We start from the raw sequence: 24,332 nt of genomic DNA on the forward strand, positions 1-24,332 counted from the left end.
GACAGTGATGGGTATATAGAAAGAAGTATGTTGACCCAGAAGCAAATGACCCAAGTCCTGATATTCCCCAGATAAGGAGAATCATTATTTTTATATATTTCCCATTTGGACTACACCATTTGGGAAATTCTATCCAAAGTCTATGAATCCACATAATCAAATAAAAAATTCTTAGATGAAATCTTTCACTTGAGAGAAAATGGTGATTTTTCATAATTCAGAAAAATTCACAGAAAATCCCTGGGCTGGGAAGATCCCCTAGAAAAAAGAATGGCACACCACTCCATTATTCTTGCCTGGAGAATTCCATGGACAGAGGAGGCTGGCAGTTTAGTCCATGAGGCTGCAAAGAATCGTACACAACTGAGTGACTAACAAGCATACACATCCACGTACAAACCCTAAGACTAAGCTTTTCTAAACCTGGCCTTTGCTTGGGATATGTTAATCACATTCTTCATCCCTTATTTGACTGCCTTGGGTCTTTTCACAAGCACATAAGCTCTGGGACCTGGATATCCTTCAATTCACTCCCAACTTAGAGTCATAGCTAACTCCACTGAAGAGTGATTAGTGGGGTTTGGTTCACAGTTTGCTAACCAGCACAATAGGAAGCTTTAGGGAAACATGGTGTATCTCTTCCTTCATGTTTAGTGTACCTCACTGATCAATAGTTTCCTTTCCACTTTTGTCAGAGTTCAACGATATTACAAAATTTAAGACTGGAGTCCTCTTATTTTATAATTTATCATGGTACACCTTAAAAAGAAGAGCACTATAAAAGTATATCACAGGGAAATCTATTTAACATTCTGTGATAACCTATATGAGAAAAGAACCTAAGAAAGAATGAATATAGGTACATGTATAACTAAATCACTTTGCTGTACATCTGAAACAAATACAACATTGTAAATCAACCATATTCCAATAAAATTAAAATAATTTTTAAAAAAGAAAAAAGTCTTTAAAAAAAGCTAAAATCAAGGGTTTTGAAATCCATCTCATAAATAAAAGAAAAAAACAGCATATTAAAGTATACAGAAGAATGAAAATAGAAAAAAAATAGACTCTTGAGAGTCCCTGGTACAGCAAAGAGATCAAACCAGTCAATCTCAAAGGAAATCAATGGTGATTATTCACTGGAAAGACTGGATGCTGAAGCTCCAATACTTTGGCCACCTGATGTGAAGTGCTGACTCATTGGAAAACACCTTGATGCTGGGAAAGACTGAAGGCAGGAGTAGAAGGGAGAGACTGAGGATGAGATGGTTGGATGGCATCATCAACTCAATGGACACGAGTTTGAACAAACTCTGGGAGATACTGAAGGAGAGGCAAGCCTTGAGTGCTGCAGTCCATGAGGTCACAAAAAGTCAGGCATAATTGAGCAACTAAATGACAAAAGACCTGAATGAAAAAGAAAACTAACTTCTAAGCAGGAAAATCAACAAACACAAAGCGTGGTTCTTTGAAATCACCACAAAATGCAAAAGAAAAAAAAAAAAGAGAAAATTTACAATTCACATGAATTAAAAGAGGATAACACAAAAGATTGGGCTTCCCTGGTGGCTCAGATGGTAAAGAATCTGCTTGCAATAGGGGAGATCCACATTTGATCCCTGGGTTGGGAAGATCTCCTGGAAAAGGAATAGTAACCTATACCAGTATTCTTGCCTGGAGAATCCCATGGACAGAGGAGCTTGACAGGTTACAGTCCATGGGGTTACAAAATGACTGAGGAACTAACACTTCAGCTTTAATTTTAACACAAAAGATACCATAAGCATTACAAAGAGACTATAATAAACATTGTGCAGATAAACTTTTAAATTTTAATGTAAAGGACAAATGTCTTAAAAAATGACATATAAAACTAACAATGATATAGAAAATCATAATAACTACATATTGATTTAAGAATTTGAATCCTTTTTTTTTAAATTTTACTTTATTTTATTGTTTTGGCCATTCCGTGCAGCTTGTGGGATCTTAGTTTTCCTACCAGCAATCAAACCCAGGCCCGCAGAAGTGAAAGCACCAAGTCGTGACCCCTGGACTACCAGGGAATTCCCTGAATACATAATTTTTAAATTTCTCAAAGAAAAGACTGTAAGTCCAGAGGCCTTCACAAAAACACTGTGCAGAAAAGTTTTACCAAACTTTTCCCAGTACTTTTCCAGGGTCCAGCATTATCATGATATAAAAACCAGATAAAGACATTAAAAGAAAGAAAAATTGCAAACCAAACTGTCCTGGAATATTAAACGACATACCAATGAACTGAATCTAGCAATATAAAAAGGGTAATATTCCACAATCTAACTTGACTGGGCAAGTCCAAAATACTCAGGGTCGCCTGTTACAAAGGACAGGTTGGAACCCTCAGGCAGGAGCTGATACTGTTCTCTACAAGCAGAATTTCTTTTTATTTCAGGGAGGCTTTGTCCCTACTTAAAATCAACTATTTATGGACTTCAATCATATCTACAAAATACCTACAGAGCAACACACAGATCACCTTTTGACTGAATAACTAAGGAATGTAGTCTCGTCAAGCTGACATTAAACTGACCATTAAAAATGGAAATATTTCCCATGTATTTCCATGAGGATACATAAGAATTGATGCTTTTGAACTGTGGTGTTGGAGAAGACTCTTGAGAGTCCCTTAGACTGCAAGGAGATCCAACCAGTCCATCCTGAAGGAAATCAGTCCTGAATATTCATTGGAAGGAATGATGTTGAAGCTGAAACTCCAATACTTTGGCCACCTGATGCAAAGCGCTGACTCATTAGAGAAGACCCTGATACTGGGAAAGATTGAAGGCAGGAGGAGAAAGGGATGACAGAGGATGAGATGGTTGGATAGCATCACTGACTCGATTGACATGAATTTGAGTAAGCTCCAGGAGTTGGTGATGGACAGGGAAGCCTGGCGTGCTGCAGTACATGGGGTCGCAAAGAGTCGGACATGACTGAGCGACTGAACTGACTGACATACTTCTGATAACAAAAGCTGACAAAATATTTTAAGTAAAGCAAATTATAGACCAATATCCTTCATGAACAACAGGTCCAGAAATTCTTGACAAACTACATACAGCAATACAGAAAAAAAGATGCTACATTATGACCAAGTAAACTCTTTTCCAGGAATGTTAAGCTTAACTTTCAAATACCAATCACCATAATTCACATTAAAACAGTAAAGATAAATAAGTGTATGACCAGCTGAAGAGATGTAGAAGAAATATTTGTTAAAATTCCTTACCTCTTCCTCATTTTTTAAAAAAAGTAAAATTCTTGACAATTGAGAAATTAAAAGAAACATTTTCAATCTGATAACAGATACCTACCTAAAAAATTGCAATTAATATTATTTGTAATGAAAAATTACTGAAAGATTTTGCCCTAAGAATACAAGATTATCTTATCTAACTGATTCTCTTTAACTAACTGGAAACTCTAGCCACAACAAGTCAAGAAAAGGAAATAGAAGTCATAGATATTGGAAATGAAGATACAAAACTGCCATTATTTACAGCTGACATGATTGCATATGGACAAAATCCTATAGAATTAAAAAAAATAAAAAACATACCACTATTGACTCCAGGAAATGTAAAGTTAATTCACAAATAAATCAGCTATATTTCTATAAACTAGCAACAGCAAGTGAATAATAGTATCAGAAACAAGGCTTCCTAGTGGTCCAACTGGTTAAGAATCCACCTGCCAGTGCAGGGAACATGGGATTGATCCCTGGTTTGGGAAGAATCCACATGTGCAGAGCAGCTAAGCCCATGTGCCACAGTCACTGAGCCCAGGCTCTAGAACCAAATGGCTGCACCTACCGAGCCCATGTGCCAGAATTACTGAAAACCATGTGCCCTAGAGCCCATGCTCTGCAATAGGAAAAGCCACCAAAATGAGAAGTGCACCCATAGCACCTAGTCACCACCTGCCACCGCAACTAGAGAAAGCCCATACATAGCAAAGAAGGCCCAGTGCATCCAAAATAAATGAATAAATAATTTAAAAAGACAATCCAACAATACTATGAAAAACAAATATGCATGAATAAATTTAACCAGAGACATGTAAGATGTCTATACTAAAAATTACAAAATATTTCTCTTTTTTTTTCAGTTTTTTTTTATTTTATTTTATTTTTAAACTTTACATAATTGTATTAGTTTTGACAAATATCAAAATGAATCTGCCACAGGTATACATGTGTTCCCCATCCTGAACCCTCCTCCCTCCTCCCTCCCCATACCATCCCTCTGGGTCGTCCCAGTGCACCAGCCCCAAGCATCCAGTATCGTGTATCGAACCTGGACTGGCAACTCGTTCCTTACATGATATTTTACATGTTTCAATGTCATTCTCTCAAATCTTCCCACCCTCTCCCTCTCCCGCAGAGTCCATAAGACTGTTCTATACATCAGTGTCTCTTTTGCTGTCTCGTACACCGGGTTATTGTTACCATATTTCTAAATTCCATATATATGCGTTAGTATACTGTATTGATGTTTTTCCTTCTGGCTTACTTCACTCTGTATAATAGGCTCCAGTTTCATCCACCTCATTAGAACTGATTCAAATGTATTCTTTTTAATGGCTGAGTAATACTCCATTGTGTATATGTACCACTACTTTCTTATCCATTCATCTGCTGATGGACATCTAGGTTGCTTCCATGTCCTGGCTATTATAAACAGTGCTGTGATGAACATTAGGGTACACGTGTCTCTTTCCCTTCTGGTTTCCTCAGTGTGTATGCCCAGCAGAGGGATTGCTGGATCATAAGGCAGTTCTATTTCCAGTTTTTTAAGGAATCTCCACACTGTTCTCCATAGTGGCTGTACTAGTTTACATTCCCACCAACAGTGTAAGAGGGTTCCCTTTTCTCCACACCCTCTCCAGCATTTATTATTTGTAGACTTTTGGATTGCAGCCATTCTGACTGGTGTGAAATGGTACCTCATAGTGGTTTTGATTTGCATTTCTCTGATAATGAGTGATGTTGAGCATCTTTTCATGTGTTTGTTAGCCATCTGTATGTCTTCTTTGGAGAAATGTCTATTTAGTTCTTTGGCCCATTTTTTGATTGGGTTGTTTATTTTTCTGGAGTTGAGCTGTAGGAGTTGCCTGTATATTTTTGAGATTAGTTGTTTGTCAGTTGCTTCATTTGCTATTATTTTCTCCCATTCTGAAGGCTGTCTTTTCACCTTGCTAATAGTTTCCTTTGATGTGCAGAAGCTTTTAAGGTTAATTAGGTCCCATTTGTTTATTTTTGCTTTTATTTCCAATATTCTGGGAGGTGGGTCATAGAGGATCCTGCTGTGATGTATGTCAGAGAGTGTTTTGCCTATGTTCTCCTCTAGGAGTTTTATAGTTTCTGGTCTTACATTTAGATCTTTAATCCATTTTGAGTTTATTTTTGTGTATGGTGTTAGAAAGTGTTCTAGTTTCATTCTTTTACAAGTGGTTGACCAGATTTCCCAGCACCACTTGTTAAAGAGATTGTCTTTAATCCATTGTATATTCTTGCCTCCTTTGTCAAAGATAAGGTGTCCATATGTGCGTGGATTTATCTCTGGGCTTTCTATTTTATTCCATTGATCAATATTTCTGTCTTTGTGCCAGTACCATACTGTCTTGATAACTGTGGCTGTGTAGTAGAGCCTGAAGTCAGGTATGTTGATTCCTCCAGTTCCATTCTTCTTTCTCAAGATCGCTTTGGCTATTCGAGGTTTTTTGTATTTCCATACAAATTGTGAAATTATTTGTTCTAGCTCTGTGAAGAATACTGTTGGTAGCTTGATAGGGATTGCGTTGAATCTATAAATTGCTTTGGGTAGTATACTCATTTTCACTATATTGATTCTTCCAATCCATGAACATGGTATATTTCTCCATCTATTAGTGTCCTCTTTGGTTTCTTTCACCAGTGTTTTATAGTTTTCTATATATAGGTCTTTAGTTTCTTTAGGTAGATATATTCCTAAGTATTTTATTCTTTCCGTTGCAATGGTGAATGGAATTGTTTCCTTAATTTCTCTTTCTGTTTTCTCATTATTAGTGTATAGGAATGCAAGGGATTTCTGTGTGTTGATTTTATATACTGCAACTTTACTATAGTCATTGATTAGTTCTAGTAATTTTCTGGTGGAATCTTTAGGGTTTTCTATGTAGAGGATCATGTCATCTGCAAATAGTGAGAGATTTACTTCTTCTTTTCCAATTTGGATTCCTTTTATTTCTTTTTCTGCTCTGATTGCTGTGGCCAAAACTTCCAAAACTATGTTGAATAGTAATGGTGAAAGTGGGCACCCTTGTCTTGTTCCTGACTTTAGAGGAAATGCTTTCAATTTTTCACCATTGAGGATAATGTTTGCTGTGGGTTTGTCATATATAGCTTTTATTATGTTGAGGTATGTTCCTTCTATTCCTGCTTTCTGGAGAGTTTTTATCATAAATGGATGTTGAATTTTGTCAAAGGCTTTCTCTGCATCTAGTGAAATAATCATATGGTTTTTATTTTTCAATTTGTTAATGTGGTGTATTACATTGATTGATTTGCAGATATTGAAGAATCCTTGCATCCCTGGGATAAAGCCCACTTGATAATGGTGTATGATCTTTTTAATGTGTTGTTGGATTCTGGTTGCTAGAATTTTGTTAAGGATTTTTGCATCTATGTTCATCAGTGATATTGGCCTGTAGTTTTCTTTTTTTGTGGGATCTTTGTCAGGTTTTGGTATTAGGGTGATGGTGGCCTCATAGAATGAGTTTGGAAGTTTACCTTCCTCTGCAATTTTTTGGAAGAGTTTGAGCAGGATAGGTGTCAGCTCTTCTCTAAATTTTTGGTAGAATTCAGCTGTGAAGCCGTCTGGACCGGGGCTTTTGTTTGCTGGAAGATTTTTGATTACAGTTTCAATTTCCATGCTTGTGATGGGTCTGTTAAGATTTTCTATTTCTTCCTGGTCGAGTTTTGGAAAGTTGTACTTTTCTAAGAATTTGTCCATTTCTTCCACGTTGTCCATTTTATTGGCATATAATTGTTGATAGTAGTCTCTTATGATCCTTTGTATTTCTGTGTTGTCTGTTGTGATCTCTCCATTTTCATTTCTAATTTTGTTGATTTGATTTTTCTCCCTTTGTTTCTTGATGAGTCGGGATCATACTTATCAGTAATTACCTTAAACGTAAATGGGTTGAATGCCCCAACCAAAAGACAAAGACTGGCTGAATGGATACAAAAATAAGACCCCTACATATGTTGTCTACAAGAGACCCACCTCAAAACAGGGGACACATACAGACTGAAAGTGAAGGGCTGGAAAAAGATTTTCCATGCAAATAGGGACCAAAAGAAAGCAGGAGTAGCAATACTCATATCAGATAAAATAGACTTTAAAACAAAGGCTGTGAAGAGAGACAAAGAAGGTCACTACATAATGATCAAAGGATCAATTCAAGAAGAAGATATAACAATTATAAATATATATGCACCCAACACGGGAGCACCACAGTACGTAAGACAAATGCTAACAAGTATGAAAGGAGAAATTAACAATAACACAATAATAGTAGGAGACTGTAATACCCCACTTACACCTATGGATAGATCAACTAAACAGAAAATTAACAAGGAAACACAAACTTTAAACGATACAATAGACCAGTTAGACCTAATTGATATCTATAGGACATTTCATCCCAAAACAATGAATTTCACCTTTTTCTCAAGCACACATGGAACCTTCTCCAGGATAGATCACATCCTGGGCCATAAAGCTAGCCTTGGTAAATTCAAAAAAATAGAAATCATTCCAAGCATTTTTTCTGACCACAATGCAGTAAGATTAGATCTCAATTACAGGAGAAAAACTATTAAAAATTCCAACATATGGAGGCTGAACAGCACGCTGCTGAATAACCAACAAATCACAGAAGAAATCAAAAAAGAAATCAAAATTTGCATAGAAACGAATGAAAATGAAAACACAACAACCCAAAACCTGTGGGACAGGGTAAAAGCAGTCCTAAGGGGAAAGTTCATAGCAATACAGGCACACCTCCAGAAACAAGAAAAAAGTCAAATAAATAACCTAACTCTACACCTAAAGCAACTAGAAAAGGAAGAAATGAAGAACCCCAGGGTTAGTAGAAGGAAAGAAATCTTAAAAATTAGAGCAGAAATAAATGCAAAAGAAACAAAAGAGACCATAGCAAAAATCAACAAAACCAAAAGCTGGTTCTTTGAAAGGATAAATAAAATTGACAAACCATTAGCCAGACTCATCAAAAATTACAAAATATTTCTAAAATTAAAGAAGACCTAAATAAGCAGAGAGAGACAAATATTCGTAATTGCAGATCCAACATTGTTAAGACTCAGATTTCTCAAAATATTCTATAGCTAAAAGGAAACATTAATAAAATGTTCAGGCTTTTATTTAAAAACAAATTGAAAGATTTCTAAAATTGATACATAAAAGTAAAGAATCCAGAATGATCAAAGCAAACTTGACAAAGAAACACAAAGTTAGACAATTTAAACTATGGGTTTCATCTCTTGTTAAAATGTACAGTAACTAAGAATGCAGTATTGGTATAAGGATCAAAATATTGGCATAAACTGCAACTACTCAGGAACAAAATCTATTACACAGATGCAGATTTCCTTAATTCAATGCATAAAAGTGTTTAACAAATATGTCCAGAATAATTGGAAAAAATAAAACTCAACCACTAATTACTCTTTCACATTTAAAAATTAGTGCAAGATGCATCAATATCCAAAAAGGTAGAACACAGAAAAGTATCTTCACACTCCTAAGGATGTATCCAAAGATTTCTTAGGATACAAAAACATCAACTACGGTTCGATGCACGATACTGGATGCTTGGGGCTAGTGCACTGGGATGACCCAGAGGGATGGTATGGGGAGGGAGGAGGGTTCAGGATGGGGAACACATGTATACCTGTGGCGGATTCATTTTGATATTTGGCAAAACTAATACAATTATGTAAAGTTTAAAAATTAAAAAAAAACATCAACTACAAAAGAAATAAAAAAAAAAGGTAAACATTAGACTTCATCAAAATTAAACCTTGACCTCCACTAAGGATATAAATGGCAAGCCACTGACAGGAAGAAAATATCATGGCATTGAAACATGTATAATATCATATATGAAATGAGTAGCCAGTCCAGGTTCGATGCAGGATACTGGAAGCTTGGGGCTGGTGCACTGGGACGACCCAGAGGGATGGTACGGGGAAGGAGGAGGGAGGAGGGTTCAGGATGGGGAACACATGTATACCTGTGGCAGATTCATGTTGATATTTGGCAAAACCAATACAATATTGCAAAGTTAAAAAATAAAATTAAAAAAGAAAAAATATCCACAAAGGACTAGCATTAAATATATATTAAAAATAAACATCCCCAAGGGGGATTTGAGGAAGCGGTTGGGGAAGTGATCAACACATCACAGAAATCTCAAAATGACAAACTCATTATTCAGTGGGAGAGGCTGCAATACTCTACACACTTTCCCTGACATCTCCACACAATGAAATGCAAGGGTCAGTGGTGCTGAGACAAGTAAAGGCTGTAAAAGCAAGTGACCCATAATAACCTATTACACTGAATCTCAGGCTACAGTTCTCAATATCCAGATGCAGTGGCATGTTCTTTTGCACTCCCCTTTCTGGAAAGAAATGACCACATTCACATTTTCTTTTTCTTGGGCATTTTTACTTCATACAACTGCAGTCAGTGCATTCTTTTTGTGCTGAGGAGGGAATGACACGGTCCCTGGTGTTCCCACCACGGCCTCCATTGGTGACTCAAGGGCATTTGCCCTTTGTGACCATGAAAGGACGTGAAGTCTAGTTCAGCTCTGCCAAGCTGCTGATTTCCCCCCCCCCCGCCCCCGAATGACGGATGTGTGGGGAATAAGCGTTTTGCAACTTAGTTTTCCTCAATAAATTACAGTATTTTGCTGAGAGCAGCTGTGTGAAAGTTCACATGCTCAGAGCAGTCCCAAACTTTTTTTTGTGTGTGGAAAATTACAATGCCTAAACCTAATTTCCACATCTCACCTTCATTTTCACTTGTTTTACCAGTAGGAAGACTCCTTGGAGGTGATGATTTCAATGACAAGAATTGTAGATAATTGAGACTGCTTATTCAGTGTTATTTGGGACTTTGGCAAATTGTATGAAAATTACATTACTCTGAAATATTTAATGCTCAATGGTCTATCTTGAAAACAACTGATTTTTACTTTGTGAGTCTATATAAGAAAGTGTCCATCAAAATTTACAAGGATTACAATCCTAGAATCTCTGTGATACAAATTCATGAGATATTTATGGGCCTGGAAACTGTCTCTGACAATAAATTTAATGCAACATAATGCCACTTTGGAGAAGGCAATGGCACCCCACTCCAGTACTCTTGCCTGGAAAATCCCATGGACAGAGGAACCTGGTGGGCTGCAGCCCATGAGCTCTCGAAGAGTCAGATACGACTGAGTGACTTCAATTTCACTTTTCACTTTCATGCATTGGAGAAGGAAATGGCAACCCACTCCAGTGTTCTTGCCTGGAGAATCCCAGGGAAGGGGGAGCCTGGTGGGCTGCCGTCCATTGAGTTGCCCAGAGTCGGACACTACTGAAGCGACTTAGCAGCAGCAGCAATGCCACTTTGCCAAAGGCAAAAGGAGAAGAGGGTGACAGAGAATGAGATGGCTGGATGGCATCACTGACTCAATGGAAATGAACTTGGGCAAACTCCCAATAGGAAGCTTGAAGGAAGAACAGGAAGGCCTGGCGTGCTGCAGTTCATAGAATCACAAAACGTCGAACATGACTTAGCGACTGAACAACAACAAATACCACTGTCATCAGACTATTTCTCTTACCTAAGACACACATGTGGTATTTTTAAAATGGTTACCCATTACTTAGTGCTCAACATGCATTTATATATTATGCAAAAATTAATTAAAATGAATTTCATTTTGTCTTCCCCAAAACATTAGGAAGTGGGTATTACTTTCTCCATTTTACAGAAAGGAGAGTGTGGCTTTGTGGGGCAGAGATGGTAAGAGGGAGAGCTGGGATGGGGGCTTGGAAAGGTAGACTGCGGGGCTCTGCACTGACGCACTTTAAAGCTGTTGACATCATGAATGATTATCAGGTGCAATCACACCACATAAATTGACATTTTTATGCTGCTTTCCTTCGTCCTTTGAAATGGTGAACAACTCCAATTTGCCCAACCACTTATATAATGTGACTGGACAGGCTGGTAGCTGTGAGAGTCAGTGTACAGGATGGTGCACAAACTCATGATTGTTTCTCTATTGGAATGTTGTCTCTGAGTGACATCACCTGAGAGGGTGGATTGTCCTGCAGTGTAGACCACTACTCAGAGTCCAGGGTTTGCCTTAGCCACACTTGGCATCACTATCACAAAATATTAAATAAATTATCTGAAATACCATTTAAGGGAATGAGAAGGAATTAGATGAGGGAAAGTATATGGAATAAACACTTTCAGTTCAGTTCAGTTCAGTTTAGTCACTCAGTTGTGTTTGACTCTTTGCGACCCCATGAATTGCAGCACTCCAGGCCTCCCTGTCCATCACCAGCTCCTGGAGTTCACTCAGACTCACGTCCATCGAGTTGGTGATGCCATCCAGCCATCTCATCCTCTGTCGTCCCCTTCTCCTCCTGCCCCCAATCCCTCCCAGCATCAGAGTCTTTTCCAATGAGTCAATTCTTCCCATGAGGTGGCCAAAGTACTGGAGTTTCAGCTTTAGCATCAGTCATTCCAAAGAACACCCATGACTGATCTCCTTTAGAATGGACTGGTTGGATCTCCTTTCAGTCCAAGGGACTCTCAAGAGTCTTCTCCAACACCACAGTTCAAAAGCATCAATTCTTTGGCACTCAGCTTTCTTCACAGTCCAAATCCCACATCCATACATGACCACTGGAAAAACCATAGCCTTGACTAGACGGACCTTTTTTTGGCAAAGTAATGTCTCTGCTTTTGAATATGCTATCTAGGTTGGTCATAACTTTCTTTCCAAGGAGTAAGCGTCTTTTAATTTCATGGCTGCAGTCACCATGTGCAGTGATTTTGGAGCCCCAGAAAATAAAGTCTGCCACTGTTTCCACTGTTTCCCCATCTATTTCCCATGAAGTGATGGGACCAGAGGCCATGATCTTAGTTTTCTGAATGTTGAGCTTTAAGCCAAATTTTCCACTCTCCTCTTTCACTTTCATCAAGAGGCTTTTGAGTTCCTCTTCACTTTCTGCCATAAGGGTGGTGTCATCTGTATATCTGAGGTTATTGATATTTCTCTTGGCAATCTTGATTCCAGCTTGTGCTTCTTCCAGCCCAGCATTTCTCATGATGTACTTTGCATATAAGTTAAATAAGCAGGGTGACAATATACAGCCTTGACATACTCCTTTTCCTGTTTGGAACCAGTCTGTTGTTCCATGTCCAGTTCTAACTGTTGTTTCCTGACCTGCATACAGGTTTCTCAAGAGGCAGGTCAGGTGGTCTGGTATTCCCATCTCTTTCAGAATTTTCCACGGTTTATTGTGATCCACACAGTCAAAGGCTTTGGCATAGTCAACAAAGCAGAAATAGATGTTTTTCTGGAACTCTCTTGCTTTTTCCATGACCCAGCAGATGTTGGCAATTTGATCTCTGGTTCCTCTTCCTTTTTTTTTTTTAAGTAATAAAAATAAAAATGATCAAGAATCTTCTAAAGTTTATCAAATAAATCAAGGATAAGCAAAATCATCAAAAATGAGTTTGAACACTGGTGCACTAACACAGCTGAACAATGCCCTTCCAGACCCTTCCCTTCTAGCCTCTCAGCTGATCATAGAGAGAAAGCCTGGGTCCCACACAGGAACTCTGCTTCCAGCATCTACAGTGGCCTTTCCCTCTCATCTGGGATCAAAGCTCACCTCCAAATCTCTGCCATCTCCTAGACCAGGTTCCCTAACTGCCTCAAACCTCCACATCCAGTTTGCCTTCCAGGACTTCTTCCACAGGGCTCCCACAAATAGGATTCCAAAGTCATCAAGGGGTGAATCTCTGGATGTCTTCCTTCCCTGGGGAGGGAGAAGACCTATGAGGGGCGGGCTTCATGCCTGATTCACCCCTGTACTTCCCGGCCTCAATCCTTATTTGTTGAAGGGAAGGATGGAAGAGAGCGAAAATTCTCCAATCATACTCCCCTCCCAGAAACTAAAATCTCAAACAACAGGCAAGAGCTTCTCAGACCCTGCATTCCAGATGGGCCTCTCTCCTGATTCATTCAAATTCTTTCCACCCTGTCTTCACCTCAGCTCCCTCCAAACCTCCTGGATTTGCAGTCCTTTGCTCTTTAACTCCTCGGGTCACCAGACACCTCCTGATTCCAAATCACCAACAAGTTTCCGTGGACTCACCTCATTTGCACTGAACAGATCTGTCCTTCTTCGGGTCTCCACCATATTTCCTCCTCTCATCCTTGCTGTTCATTATCCATCTTCAGTACTTCCCTTCTCTCTCTGCTTTCTCCCTGAATATCAGGGCTTTCTTAAGCTTCTGATCTGGGCTCCTAAAATGCTTTCCTCTCTCTGGGCAATCTTATCCATCCTCATGGATTTAGCTACCTGCTCAGTGAAGAATACGCAGGCTCCATGCTCATCCCAGTTCTCTCTCTCAAAGAGCAGACTCTTACTTCTAATGAACTATAGGACACTTCCAGCAAACTTCAAGATAATTGAACTACAAGTGGTAGGGGAAGGACTGGAAATCAGCTAGACTAGAAATTTCTCTTCTCTTTAATGAGAGTATTTCCTGCTGAAATCAGGTAGCATCTACCTCTGTCCCTCTACATGCCATCCAAAAATATGTGACAAATTCTGATTATGATGACTAACCATATGCTAAGCACAAGGTGGAAACCCAACCTTGGCCTAGCTTGCTGTAGCAAAGAAACAGAACCTTTCACAAAATCCTTTCAAAGTAATTTACAATCACTGTCAAAACCTGACACTGTTTTTAGGGAAAAATTGTTTCTGGGGTTAGCTTATGTAGCTTAATTTTGTAAATTATGTAGCTTAACCCAGCAGGGCATAATTATAAAATAAGTTTGCAGAAGAGAAAAAAACAATCAGACATCTTTGTAGTAAAAGTCCTCTGCCTCCGAGTCTCAGTTCTCATTGGTAACAGTGGAAGCCTTGCCCTCAGACTGCACTGTCTGTAGGACACTGTTGCACTGTTCATTGCTGCATTTCTCTGTGCAGCTTTTGATAAATGCATTTCGTTTCCAAAATTAACACTTGGAAAGAAAAAGTAAATTCCCCACATGCTTAATCACTGATAAGTAGACAAAATAACAGAGGGGAAAACAAACAAACAAACAAACAAACAAAAAACATAACACTCCATAAGAGCAACAATACTGAATGTGAGAATGAGAGCTGAGATGACCTAACATTATTTCTTAGACCTCAAGTTCACAGACAAACTGAGGCTAGATAGAAAATATTCCTGTAAGTCTCTCTCTCTCTTTTTAAAGACACCTTAAGACAGAGCAATCAGCTTGTAAAAAGAAAAACTGCCTACGTAAACAAAAGACATTTTCTGAGATGACTTTGATCCCGGAATCGAATTACTGGCTTAAAAGCTTTTGTGTCTTTAAAGGTGCTGTCTATGGTCCTTCTTGGACTCCTCAGGTGGCTCAGTGCTAAGAATCTGCCTGCAATGCAGCAGATGCAGGAGACACGAGTTTGATCTCAGGGTTAGGAAGATTCCCTGGACAAGGAAATGGCAACCAACTCCAGTATTCTTGCCTGAGAAATCCCATGGATGGAGGAGCATGGCAGGCTGCCATCCACGGTGTCACAAAAGAGTCGGACACAACTTAGCAACTAAACAACACTGACCTTATTAAAATATTATTTTCACCGTATTTTTAGCCAATCTTTTCTTCGCAAGTAACCACACCTGGCTTTATCCAAATAAAACGGTGCAGCAGATATCTGTCCCCTGTGGGAGTACAATGCATCATGCTCATGCTCAGTTGTGTCTCAGTCTTTGCAGCCCCATGGATGGCAGCTCACCAGGCTCCTCTGTCCACGAATTTTCTAGGCAAGAATACTGAAGTGGGTTGCCATTCCCTTCTCCAGGGCATCTTCCCAACCCAGGGATTGATTCCACGTCTCTTGAATCTCCTGCATTGGCAGAATTGATGCTTTTGAACTGTGGTGTTGGAGAAGACTCTTGAGAGTCCCTTGGACTGCAAGGAGATCCAAGCAGTCCATTCTAAAGGAGATCAGTCCTGGGTGTTCATTGGAAGGACTGATGTTGAAGCTGAAACTCCAATACTTTGGCCACCTGATGTGAAGAGCTGACTCATTTGAAAAGACTCTGATGCTGGGAAAGATTGAGGGCAGGAGGAGAAGGGGATGACAGAGGATGAGATGGTTGGATGGCATCACTGACTCACTGGACAAGAGTTTGGGTAAACTCTGGGAGTTGGTGATGGACAGGGAGTTGGTGGCGTGCTGCGGTTCACGGGGTCTCAAAGAGTCGGACACAACTGAGCAACTGAACTGAACTGAGCCACCTGGGAAGCCTAATAAAATGCATAATTTAATTAATCTAGGCTATCTTTCCATGAGAGGTGGTTATTTTTATATTACGAAATGTGCTCATAATAAAGGGATTCCACGCCAGGCACTTTGGAGGCAGAGGCAGAACCACTTACCCAGCACGTCGCTGCTTCAGACCAACGTTGACGTGACTGTGTAGCCACTCCTGCCCCAAGGGTTACTCATGTTAACTCAGGATCTCAATCAGAACAGCACCTCTTTCTCACAAACACAGCCTTTACTGAAGATAACAGGACACACTGCCAGGCTTAAAGGCTCACCCTCAGCCCCTGTGAGAAGGCCTTGAGAAACAGGCACTCTGCTCTTCCCTGTGAAAACTCTGACAGGACTGTTACATTACCTGGATGAAATCAAGAAATATCAGGGGCAGTAAGTCATCCATATGCCCAATGTCTTTGGAAAAACGATTCAAAATTCTTCCTGCAAGAACAAGATACAAGAAAATACTCATTACCTCAGGAGCTTTAAGAGAAATAATTCATGCACATATCACAATAATATTTTTGAAGACTATGTATTTAGGGACTTCCCAGTGCAGGGGGCACGGGTTCAATCCCTGGTCCAGGAAGATTCCACATGCCGCAGAGAAACTAAGCCTGTGCGCCACAACTACTGAAGCTCATGTGCCTAGAGCCTGAGCTCTGCAACAGAAAAACCCACCACAATGTGAACCCCAGGCACTGAAGTGAAGAGTAACCCTTGCTTGCTGTTAACTAGAGAAAGCCCATGTGCAGCAAGTAAAAAACCTAATGCAACTAAAAATAAATGAATAAATCTTAAAAAAAATAAAGTACATGTATTAAATATTTAATATATTGGGCTTCTCCAGGGACTCAGTGCTAAAGAATCCATCTGCCAATGCAGGAGATATAAGAGACAGGGGTTCAATCCCTGGGTCAGGAAGATCCCTTAGAGAAGGAAATGGCAACCTACTCCAGTATTCTTGCCTGGGAAATCCTATGGACAGAGGAGCCTGGCAGGCTACAGTCCATGGGACTACAGAAGAGTTGGTCATGACTTAGAGGTAAAAACAACAACAAGTTTAATATATTACAAACTCATATGAAATAAGCCAATGTCAGTGGTAAAAAGAAAGACAAAATAGGGTGATACCTAAAGAGAAACAAAAATACCACCAAATGGCAGTGGGTGGGGAAGTGAAACTTAGCCCTGATTTTTAAAAGAATGGGGGAACCCTATGTCAGTATCAGGAAGAATTGCTGGATTTGAGAAAGTTCCCTCGCTTTAGATCCATCCTGTCTAAGGCTCACTCCAAGTGCTAAATCTGTAAATAAACAGTTGTAAAATACCTAAGTTAATCTTAATTGTGATACCAATTTTGCTTTAATTATCAAGATTAATTTTGCCAAGTGATGCTTGCTACAATAAACATAATTATATCCTCTCTCTAATTTTTTTTTCCCCTCCATCGGCTAACAGTACTTCACATTTCGGGAAATTTTGGATTCTGGCCATTTCCAAGTTGTGAGTTTACTATTGCAATAATAAGTCGCTATTTTCAGAGGTGTACCAGATGTGACAAGCACAGACTTATGAATAAGCATCTAAGAAGACCACCAGAATGTAGGCAGGAAAACAGAAATATTACTAAATGACTAAGAATCACTTATCATTGACTTTATTTCCTTTCTCAGAATCCACAATAATAGCATATCCTTAAGTCTGCAGGACAGAATATGGGAATTTCTGGTAAATATCTGGCATAAACTAAAAATGTCACATCAGTAAATAAAAGATGCTGCAGCCATCAGGACTCTGCAGCCACCCCTGCAAGGGTAGTGAACCCTGAGGAGACTCAGGATGACAAAGAACAGGACACTGGCCCCAGACAGGGGAGGTGCATATCAAAGAAACTGTAACAGGGAGGAGCCAATTTTGACTCCATGCTGGATCTGTTTCTTTGACCATTGCTAGTCATTGCTTTGGTCAGGGAACCCTGCCCCTCTGCCTGAACGTTAAACTAAAGTGGCTCTTTTCAGCTCACAGGGAGACAATCTGACCCTCACCACATGTGAATGGCTGCAGAAAAGAAAAAATGAACAAATATCCTCTTATTGTGCAAGATAAATGGCCTTTTGACTTTACTTCTTCACCTCCTCTCCTCTCTGTTCTATAAAAGAACCAGGCATCCAGATCCCAATAAGATGGCTATTTTGAGACATCAGTCTGCCATCTTCCCAGTCTGCCAGTTTTCCAAATAAAGTCATTATTCTTTGACTTAACACATTGTCTGTAAGATTTATCAGCGTTTTGAGGCGAGCAGAGCCAGCTTGAACTTGGTAACAAGTAACACCACTCTGTGTGGTTCTCTCTTCATGCCATCACATTCCAGAAACAAAGATACCATAAATAATCTATTATAAATTCTACTTTTGAAAATAAACACAGGGAAGAGTTCAATTTAATATACCACTAAAAGAGTAAATAACTGGCCCCTAAACCTTTAGGCCTATCTTTGCAATCCTTATTCGGGCTTCTATTTTCTTGAAAGGATGAAGTTCTGATAATAGACACGGGAAGGTGAGACAAGATACACACTGTGTGTGCCTTCTGCTCTAGAATTGGTGACCTTAAAGATTTAAACTTGGTTCCAAATCCTTGAATAATTAATCAGCATCTGGAGAAGCCTACAGGTCATCAAGAGCCTGGTTAACAGTGGTCACAAGCTGTGATAACAGAAATTCAGTCCCACTTGATGCTCCCAAATTTACAACTATAGTTTCCACATTAACAGGAAAAGTAGAGCAACTTCACAGCTATAATAGCAAAGATTCTTCCAATCACTTCCTCACTCCATTCATAATAAAATGAGATTGTGTGAGCCTCTGCAGTTTACAATCCTGTGCTCCTCACAGTGCCTGGACTAAAGAACATGTGTTGAATAAATCTGCACAAGATGCTGCACTAAACAGTCTTATTTAATCCTCACAACAGTCTTGTGAAACAGGAAGGGCAGCAGTTAATTCCATTTCACAGGAAAGAAGTTCCCAGACACCATGTTGACATCCTCACTGAGGTTCATTAGGCACTAACCCTGTGCTAAGCGCTGTGAATGTATTAACCTGCTTCATGCCCACAACATCAAGATATCAGTAAGTGTGTGAACAGTATCCTCATTTCATAGGTAAGAAAACTGAGACACAGAGAAATTAAATAACTAGTATATAAGTATTAACATAACTATAACTGGCTATTACTATTAGTAACTATCTCCAGGACTGAACCGATAAAGTTGGCTCCAGGGTCCATACTTATAACCATGACAACATCCTGCCTGGAGATTTGCCTGCCCAGTAGTATCTACCTACTTTCTCCTCGGTCACACAGATAGTTGATGGCCAGGCCAAAGCTACTGCTGTCCTCTCTCCAGTCACATCCTGGCCTCAACAGGCCGTGTCAATTATGACCTGCAAAAACAAAGCCACCCCTGTGTTTCAGCACAAGTCTAACCAACTGAACAGAGTGGGCATGTGTGCTGATGAACTAGCTCTTCATAGGAACCCAGGTCAGGAGGCTACCTTCCAAAGCAAGACAGGTTGAAGGCCTCAGGGTGTAGGAAGCAACCACTGGGAGCCCTTTAGGGACACTCTTACTTAATAATGAATATCCACCTGCTAGGTATCACAGACATCTTTAATGTAACCAAAAGTCCATTGTAAAACTAGAGTTGATTTTATCGAAGAGGATGTTTACATTTCATTGATTTTGTATTTTAATTAATCTTACTTTACTATTTAGGTAAAATTCAAAATATGAGCATATGTCAGAGCTCTGTGGTCCCAGAAATGGATGGGCAATGAAAGAAACAAACACACAGCCTGTCTCCTGTAGAGATGTTCTTGGAAGATGGTCCTTCCTAGTTAGCTTAACACCATGTACCACAGCCAATGTTTTAACAACAAGTCAAAAACATTTCAACACAATATGCCACATAACAAATGGACTCCTAAATCATACTGCAAAGTACACATTCATGTATTTTTACATGAATGCATAAATTGGAATGAAAGCTTATATGCTCCTATATTCAGATTTTCTCTGGTAGGAAAAATTACCAGTGAAGCTTTTTGTAGAAAATGAATAAACATACACAGTGATTTTCTTCCAAGCATCTCTTCCACTTTCAAATATGAAAATGCAAATAGGCACTTAATGTTTTAACAAGACATATTCATTATGAAATTTCATGTCTGACTTACCTATTGGATTTCTATGGAAGAACAACACCGGAGCTCTTAAAATGGACTCCAACATTTTGTTGTGCAAAGCTCGTGAAGAATTAACAAGGATGTAGAATATCAACAGAGATCTTGTGATACCAAAAAGGACAGTAGACACAGTTAACCCTGAAATAAAGAAGCATCAATCAGCACAAGATCTCTGTCTTATGCTCAACCATGCTAAAGCATGGCAGGCAGTTTAAAAAGATACTGTGCATTTTATTCTATAGATAATATTTGTATAGAGATTTACATATATATAGAATAAAAACATATATATAAAGTAGGTTATCTAAGAGTTTAATGCTTTCAAAAATACATTTATAAAGAAAAGTGTAAAAATCACTGTTTTCCTCTCACTAAATAGAAACAACATGGGGGGAAAATGTGTAAACTGCAGCTTCATTCTAGCCTTGCCTAATTCAATTACAAGTTCTAATAAAACTTATAAGAAAGATAAATATACAAGTAACTGATCTTCCTTTCTCCACATTTCAAATCTCATTATTTACAACATGTCCCATAATATAAAAGTAAGGTACGCTTTGGTGAAAGTGAAAGTGTTAGTTGCTCAGTCAAGTCATACTCTGTAACCCCATGGACTGTAGCCCTCAGGTTCTTCTATCTATGGAATTCTCCAGGCAAGAATACTGGAGTGGATTGCTATTTCCTTTTCCAATGCTTTGCTACCAGCACGTGATTTAACAGGGAAGAGGAGAAGCGATCTACAATTTCCTTGTAATTTACAAGGAAATATACTTCCATGTAAAGTAGCTTTTTAAGAACCTATTGTATAACACAGGGAACTCTACTTGATGTTCTGTGGTGACCTAATTGGGAAGGAAATCCAAAGAGAGGATATATGTTCAACTGGTTGACTTGGCTGTACAACAGAAATTAACACAACATTGGAAAGCAACTATAATAAAAATTAATAAAAATTTAAAACATTAAAAATAAACTAGCTACTTCTGTGCCCAAGTAGCTATAAAGAGCATGAAAAGACCATGTTAAGTTGCAAGTAGACAATCTCTTTCATAACTGAACTGCAAGAAACTACAAATTATATTTTGACAGATAATCTAAACATGATAGTCTAAACTAATCTCTCACTATTTTATAGAACCCCAAAGCATTTGTAAATAAATATAATCATTTAAAGTTATGTCTTATCAATGACATAAATGAACACTACAATGCTCATTTAATATAAAAATTAAAATAGCCCTCCAAACATCTCTTCAACTCACAATGCTAAATAGAGTGGGGATAAATTCGGCAACATATATTCCATCAAGTACTTTTTTCCATTCAGCTAGCACATCAGTGTTATTTAAATGCTGAAAGCTGGGTAAATTCTTGAATTTCATCAACAGGCATTTGCCTTAGCCCACAATCCTATATGAATGTGTAGCAAAATCCCTTCCTTTTTCTTTAAGCCCTCATTGTCCACCAATTCAGAAGGCAAACAGCTGGTAGATTCAAGTTTCTTATCAAGTGATCAATAAAATAAATACAAAATTTCAATGAGTGGATTTTTACATAACTTAAGGGTCTGTCTAGTCAAGGCTATGGTTTTTCCAATGATCATGTATGGATATGAGAGTTGGACTGTGAAGAAAGCTGAGCACCTAAGAATTGATGCTTTTGAACGGTGGTGTTGGAGAAGACTCTTGAGAGTCCCTTGGACTGCAAGGAGATCCAACCAGTCCATCCTAAAGGAGATCAGTCCTGGGATTTCTTTGGAAGGAATGATGCTAAAGCTGAAACTCCAGTACTTTGGCCACCTCATGCGAAGAGTTGACTCATGGGAAAAGACTCTGATGCTGGGAGGGATTGGGGGCAGGAGGAGAAGGGGATGACAGAGGATGAGATGGCTGGATGGCATCACCGACTCAATGCACATGAGTTTGGGTGAACTCCGGGAGTTGGTGATGGACAGGGAGGCCTGGCGTGCTGCTATTCATGGGGTCACAAAGAGTCGGACATGACTGAGCAACTGAACTGAACTGAACTCTTTGAAGAAACTTTTTCCAAGCATTTCCTGTGAGGATATTTAAATTTTTACTTATTAAAAAAAAATATATTGGGGTATAGTTGCTTTACAATGTTGTGTTAGTTTCTGCTGTTCAACAGAGTAATTCAGCTATAAATATACATATATCCCTTCCCTCTTCCTCCCATCCCTCCCTTCTAGGTCATCACAGAGCACTGAGCTGAGCACCCTGTGCTATATAGCGGCTTCCCACTAGCTATCTGTTTTGCACATGGTAGTGTATATATGTCAATCCTAATCTTCCAATTCATTTCCTTCACCTCCCCATGCCCGCTCTGTGTCCAAACATCTATTCTCTACATCTACAACTCTATTCATTCCCTGCAAATAGGTTCATCTGTACCATTTTTTCTAGATTCCATGTTGTTGTTGTTCAGTTACATAGTCACATTCAACCCCATGGACTGCAGCATGCCAGGCTTCCCTGTTACTCACCATCTCCCAGAGTTTACCCAAGTTCATGGATTGGTGATGCCATCCAACCAGCTCATCCTCTGTCTCTCTCTTGTCCTTTGCCTTCAACCTTTCCCAGAATCAGGGTCTTTTCCAGTGAGTCAGCTATTTGCATCAGAGACCAAATAATTGGAGCTTCAGCTTCAGGATCAGTACTTCCAATGAGTATTCAGGGTTGATTTCCTCTTAGACTGACTGTTTTGATCTCCCTGCTGTCCAAGGGACTCTCAGTCTCAAGTCTTCTCTAGCACCACAGTTCTAAAGCACTAATTCTTCAGTGCTCAGCCTTCTTTATAGTCCAGCTCTCACATCCGTACATGACTACTGGAAAAACCATAGCCTTGAGTATACCACCCTTTGTCGGCAAAGTGATGTCACTGCTTTTTAACACACTGTCTAGGTTTGTCATGGCTTTCCTGCAAAGAAGCAATTGTCTTCTAACTTCATGGCTGAAGTCACCATCTGCAGTGATTTTAGAGCCCAAAAAGAGGAAATCTGTCACTGCTCCCACATTTTCCCTTCTGTTTGCTGTGAAGTGATAGGATTGGATCCCATGATCTTAGTTGTTTTTTTTTTTTTTTTTTTTTTTTTTTTTAATATCCAGTTTTAGAAGCTCTTTAGTTCCTTTTTGCTTTTTGCCATTAGAGTGGTATCACCCACATATCTGAGGTTGATATTCTCCAGCAATCATGATTCCAGTGTAACACATCCAGCCTGGCATTTCACATGTTGAGCTCTGTGTATAAGTTAAATAAACGGAGTGACAATAAACAGCCTTGTTGTACTCCTTTCTCAATCCTGAACCAATCAGTTGTTCCATACAGGGTTCTAACTGTTGCTTCTTGATCTGCATACAGGTTTCTCAGGAGACAGCTAAGAAGGTCTGGTATTCCCATCACTTTAAGAGTTTTTCATAGTTTGTTATGACAAACACAGTCAAAGGCTTTAGCTTAGTTAGTGAAACAGAGGTAGATGCTTTTCTGGAATTCCCTTGCTTTCTCTATGATCCAGCCAGTGTTGGCAACTTGATCTCTGGTTCCTCTGCCTTTTCTAAACACAGCTTGACCATCTGGAAGTTCTCGGTTCACATGATGCTGAAACATAGCTTGAAGGATTTTGAGTATAACATCAGTAGCATGGGAGATGAGTGTAATTGTCTGGTGGATTGAACATTCTTTAGTACTGCCCTTCTTGGGAATTGGGATGAGGATTGACTTTTTCCAGTCCTGTGGCCACTGCTGGATTTTACAAATTTGCTGACATATTGAGTGCAGCAATTTAAATCTTTTAGGATTTTAAATAGCTCTGCTGGAATTCCATCACCTCTAGTAGCTGTATAGGCAGCCATGCTTCCTAAGGCTCACTTGACTTCACACTCCAGAATGTCTGGCTCTGAGTGAGAGACTACATCATGGTGGTTATCCAGGTCATTAAGATTTTTATTGTATAGTTCTTCTGTATATTCTTCCATCTCTTGTTGATATCTTCTACTTCAGTTAGGTCTTTATCATTTCTGTCCTTTATTGTGCCCATCTTTGGATGAAACGTTCCTTTGATATTTCCAAGTTTCTTGAAGAGATCTCTAGCCTTACACTTTCTGTTGTTTTTCCACTATTTCTTTGTATTGTCCATTGAAGAAGGGCTTCCAATCCCTCCTTGCTATTCTCTGGAACTCTGCATTTAGTTCTAGGAAGTCTTCTAGGTCTTCATAGAACTGGTTAACTTTAGCTTCTTCAGCATCAGAGGTTGGAGCTTAGACTTGGATGACTGAGATGTTGAATGGTATGCCTTGGAAATGAACTAAGATCATTCTGTCATTTTTAAGGTTGCACCCAAGAACTGCATTTTGGGCTCTTGTGGA

At 39.2% G+C, this 24,332-nt stretch overlaps 1 protein-coding gene across 1 annotated transcript in view; it reads right to left on the reverse strand.

The window, feature by feature from the left end:
- LOC147361932 (ATP-binding cassette sub-family C member 4-like) overlaps positions 1 to 24,332 on the reverse strand; it is a 153,504-nt gene that overhangs the window by 62,065 nt on the left and 67,107 nt on the right. Inside the window, exons 19-20 of the mRNA XM_086330249.1 lie at positions 19,942 to 20,088; positions 16,062 to 16,141 (exon numbers count right to left, since the gene is read on the reverse strand). Of these exons, the coding sequence (XP_086186375.1) occupies positions 16,062 to 16,141; positions 19,942 to 20,088 (227 nt within the window). The remainder of the gene's footprint in view (positions 1 to 16,061; positions 16,142 to 19,941; positions 20,089 to 24,332) is intronic.

The sequence above is a fragment of the Bos grunniens genome, chromosome 12 (genome assembly GCF_055505025.1).
Source record: "Bos grunniens cultivar Pamir isolate PY7600 chromosome 12, Bosgru_T2T1.0, whole genome shotgun sequence".
NCBI lineage: Eukaryota > Metazoa > Chordata > Mammalia > Artiodactyla > Bovidae > Bos > Bos grunniens.